Consider the following 4,102-nt stretch of genomic DNA (forward strand, 5'->3'; position numbering starts at 1 on the left):
CGCATAATCAAGGAATTTAGCCCGCATAATCAAGGAATTTAGCCCGCATAATCAAGGATTTTTGCCCGCGTTTTTCTGGAGGGTCTAATTGAGGCAATAAATTGCTCAGTGGTTGCTATACAGAAGCTGGTTTCTCCTGCTCAAAGAGCTATGCCTGAAGTCACACGTACCAGGATGCATTACACGCTTCATCATGGCATCTATGTGCCCACAGAAGCTGAGAAACGGGAAACTTCTGGAGTGTGCATACACACACGCATGCCCAAGGAGCTGTCCAGGACTACAGCTCCCTGGCTTTTGATGAAACCATCAATGATGAGGTTGGAGGCAGGGAGGGTGGAGCTTTGGAGAGGGTTGATTTGGTGCCAATGAGCAGGGCCTCTGATTTGCTGCCGTTGAGTTTCAGCAAGTTGCTGCTCATCCAGCTCCTGGGGTCCTGGTGGCAGGTGGTGAGAGAGGTGGGGGGAGGGCAGTGTTGAGTTTTGTGTATATGTAGACCTGTGTGTCATCGGCCTAACAATGGAAGTGGACATTATGATGACGGAGGATAGTGTAGTGGCAAATTTCATATGTTACCTAATATGCTCACCCCGTTTGTGTCCGAGTTCCATTNAACCCCGTTTGTGTCAGAGTTCGATTCAGATTCTGACACTGCAATATAATCTATGATTTCAGTATCCCCTCTTCTTATGCTTACATTGTCTTGGAGTCTGTCCTCCACAAAAAACAGCTATTTTCCATGATATGTTTGTGACATGTTTACTTAAACCAGCGATTGGGTGTATTCATTGATGTGTCATATCAGTCTATCCTGTCATTTGTTTTATTTTCATGATTGATCAAAGTATGATCAAAAGGAGGGAATGTAGTGGCAAAGTTCATATGTTACCTAATATGGTAAAACCAAATGCAGCAGTTCCATGATGATTTATTCAATTCATGTCCCTTGCTAGACTTATGATTTAACCTTAAGTGTGTCTGGGCGTTAAACACAGTGTCTTGGACAAGTTCCTGTGTTTCTTCCCTGTTCCATAACAAGTTCCTGCTTTCCCCACTTCCATCTGTCTTGAACAAGTTCCTGTTTTTCCTATATTAGCAATGCACAGTTTCTGTTCCTCTGGAAAGGTCTTGCTTATCTCTCTTTCCAGCCCAGTGACAGGTGATGAAGTGTTGTTAAACTGTCAAGATCCTATGAAACTCATACACACACTTCCCTCTGTGTGCACTCTTGCAGAATACTCTGTACTCTGTGAGACCTGTACCATTGAAGCGCTTCAAATAAAGAACCAACAAGACAACCCTGTTTATTTCACCAGTTTATTGATTGATCAATCTGATTGTACTTCGCCACAGTATTGACGAGCTGTAAAATATCTGCAACAATAGTGCCAAGGGGGAGGTAAATGATGAGCAGGAGTGGACCCAGTACTGACCCCTGAGGGACAACAACATTTACCATCAGCACAAGAGGCTCATTTATCTTTTAAGAACCCTGCTCCCAGAATTACACATTTTATCAACAGCTTTAATTTCACTTAATCATTTAGATTTCCTGTAGCTACTAATAGCTAGAATATGTAAGGGATAATGTGCAGCGAGGCGGTCATTATGGGGAAAATCACACCCGACAGGGTGATCACAGTGCCCGACGCGAAGCGGAGGGATCTTGATCAGCCTGAAGGGAACTGCAACAACACAAACTTTACGGCAGCGCTGTTGGATGTTTTCTTTAACTGTCAGTCTGTTTACAGTTTCTGATCCACCAACAAGTCCTTAAACACTACAGAGCCCATACCGTGTTCCTGTTGGTGTTTACTTCCTGTCTGTAGCCCATACCGTGTTCCTGTTAGTGTTTACTTCCTGTCTGTCCTCTTCTGATCATTTATCTGACGGCCATTGCTCCGTCTTTTAACCTCTTTTCCTTTCTCTCCCTTGATCCTACTTAGCAACGGTCATTATAGTGCTTGACAGCGGTCTACTACTGTATTCACAACCTGTCACATGTCCTGAATTGACCAATCAGAATCGAGTATACAACTAAGCTGTGTAATAAGTAATGTTATTACAAATAATATCAAATATTCTTGTTTATTCCTTACATTTAGTTATTCCGTTATTAATAAGCTCTATTGTCAGCTGCTGTTGAAGCTTCTATCTGAGGGTGTATTCTGACCTCTGTGTTTTATTTCAGGTGAGGGGAGTTCATCTGTGTCCCCTCTGACCCCGGGAGACCTGCTGATTGCCTTGCACAACATAGACTCAACCAAATGTGACATGAAATCTATCATTAAAGGTCAGTGATTAGGAGTTTAATCCAAACAAGACCAAACAGCAGTTGGTAATTCAATCTGATGTTACTGTCATCTTTAATGCAATGTTTTGTGGAATATAATTATTTAAATTCATTTTTCTTCATTCACTACATCATCAGTGCCTGCTTTTAGAATCTGAGTACAGCAACAACTACCTCATAATTAGATTGTATGCATGTTGGCCATTGTAGGGACCTATTTTAGAAGCTCTATGGATTTTTTGTGGTAAACCTTTTCATCGGTTAGTTGAGCGGTCTCTTTTTGCATGTGACCGACAGCTACCAACCTGTGCTTCGGGGAGAAGAACGTGTACACGTCGGAGGTTTTGGCGGTGGTGATGCAGCAGCTGATGGAGCAGAGCCCCCTTCCCATGCTGCTCATGCGCACCGTCATCCAGTCCCTCACCATGTATCCCAGGCTGGGAGGCTTCGTCATGAACATCCTGTCCCGCCTCATCGTCAAGCAGGTCAGCGCCAAGCTCCAGCCAAATATTCAGAGTTTCTACGCTCACTATTTTTCCTGATTTCCAGAGCAATCTGTTCTTTTTACTTTTTTGGATGATTATTTTTTAACCTTATATTTTAAAAAGTGAAAGGACCTTTGTCATCAGACATCTGGATCCTGAAATAAAAGAGAAACAACTGAGCTGTCTTTAGTGGCATTCACGCAGCATTAGAGAAACCCCGATTTTGTACATGTGTAAACTACTTCACAAGAACACCAAACTCTGAGTTTTTGTTTTTGTTTTGATTGCAGACCCCTACTGGCAGACATAAATATTATGACAGATATTGTGTGTTTGACGTGTCAGAGACTCTGCCACTTAAGAAACGATTACCAATAAAGTTGTATTTTTCTGCTAATAAATATCAATCCCCATATTCCACCATTACCACAACATCCTGTGGTGTCCCCCTGTAGGTGTGGAAGTATCCTAAGGTATGGGAGGGCTTTGTGAAGTGCTGCCAGAGGACCAAGCCTCAGTCGTACAGCGTGCTGCTACAGCTGCCGGCCGCCCCGCTCAGCAGCGTGTTTGAGCGCTGCCCAGAGATGAGGGAGCCCCTCCTGCAGCACGTCCTCTCCTTCACCCCTCACCAGGTCAGAGCTGCTTCCCCTGAAACAGTCCCAACACTCTACTGTTCTCTGGATTTCATCATGTACCATCTCCCTCTGTTTTTCTGTGCAACAGCAAGCTCACATACCTGCCTCCATCATGGCGGTACTGGAAGCAAATAAAAAGCCAGAACCAAAGCCTGTGGAGCCTGTGGTGGTCATAGAGCCTGTCGTAGAGCAAGAGGTAACCCATAAAGAAACACACATCATCGATAAAGCCTGCACACTTTCCCCCCCATAAACTGTTCTGATCTTTCCATGACAGGTATTATGATTTTGCTTGAATCGTTAATTGGTGTCACGTATTACAAACACTGCTGGTGTTTCACCCAATTTGACCAATGTCTCAAAAAAGTCAAACTTACCCATAAGTTGTTTGCTTGTGCTTGACCTCAGTAGGAATTTTTTGGGATATTCACAGTACATGCTCCATAACCATAAATCCTTACGGCCCGTCTACACTACAGGCATCGAAAAATGCTTTCAACGCTTCGCCCATTCACTTGAATGGGGTGACGTAGAAGATTTTTTAATCTTCGCCGAACTGCATTGTGGGGAGCATGGCATGGCTTTGCAAGCATCACGAGCATCTATCGGCATCAAAAGTTGAACAATGTTCAACTTTTGAGGCTCGATGCTTGGCATCAGCCAATCAAATCCCGTTTATGCAAATCCCG

The 4,102-nt window shown here is 43.7% G+C and overlaps 1 protein-coding gene across 1 annotated transcript in view; it reads left to right on the forward strand.

Annotated features, from left to right (window-relative positions):
• The window catches only part of LOC104962469 (symplekin-like), a gene marked incomplete at its 5' end in the record, with an annotated part of 5,267 nt that extends 1,563 nt beyond the window's left edge, over window positions 1-3,704 (forward strand). Inside the window, 4 exons of the mRNA XM_010790905.1 lie at window positions 2,192-2,293; window positions 2,591-2,778; window positions 3,234-3,410; window positions 3,502-3,704. Coding sequence (XP_010789207.1) covers window positions 2,192-2,293; window positions 2,591-2,778; window positions 3,234-3,410; window positions 3,502-3,666 — 632 coding nt within the window. The remainder of the gene's footprint in view (window positions 1-2,191; window positions 2,294-2,590; window positions 2,779-3,233; window positions 3,411-3,501) is intronic.
• Window positions 3,705-4,102: the final 398 nt, after the last annotated feature.

This window comes from Notothenia coriiceps, unplaced genomic scaffold, assembly GCF_000735185.1.
Source record: "Notothenia coriiceps isolate Sejong01 unplaced genomic scaffold, NC01 NC01_scaffold00034854, whole genome shotgun sequence".
NCBI classification, from domain to species: domain Eukaryota; kingdom Metazoa; phylum Chordata; class Actinopteri; order Perciformes; family Nototheniidae; genus Notothenia; species Notothenia coriiceps.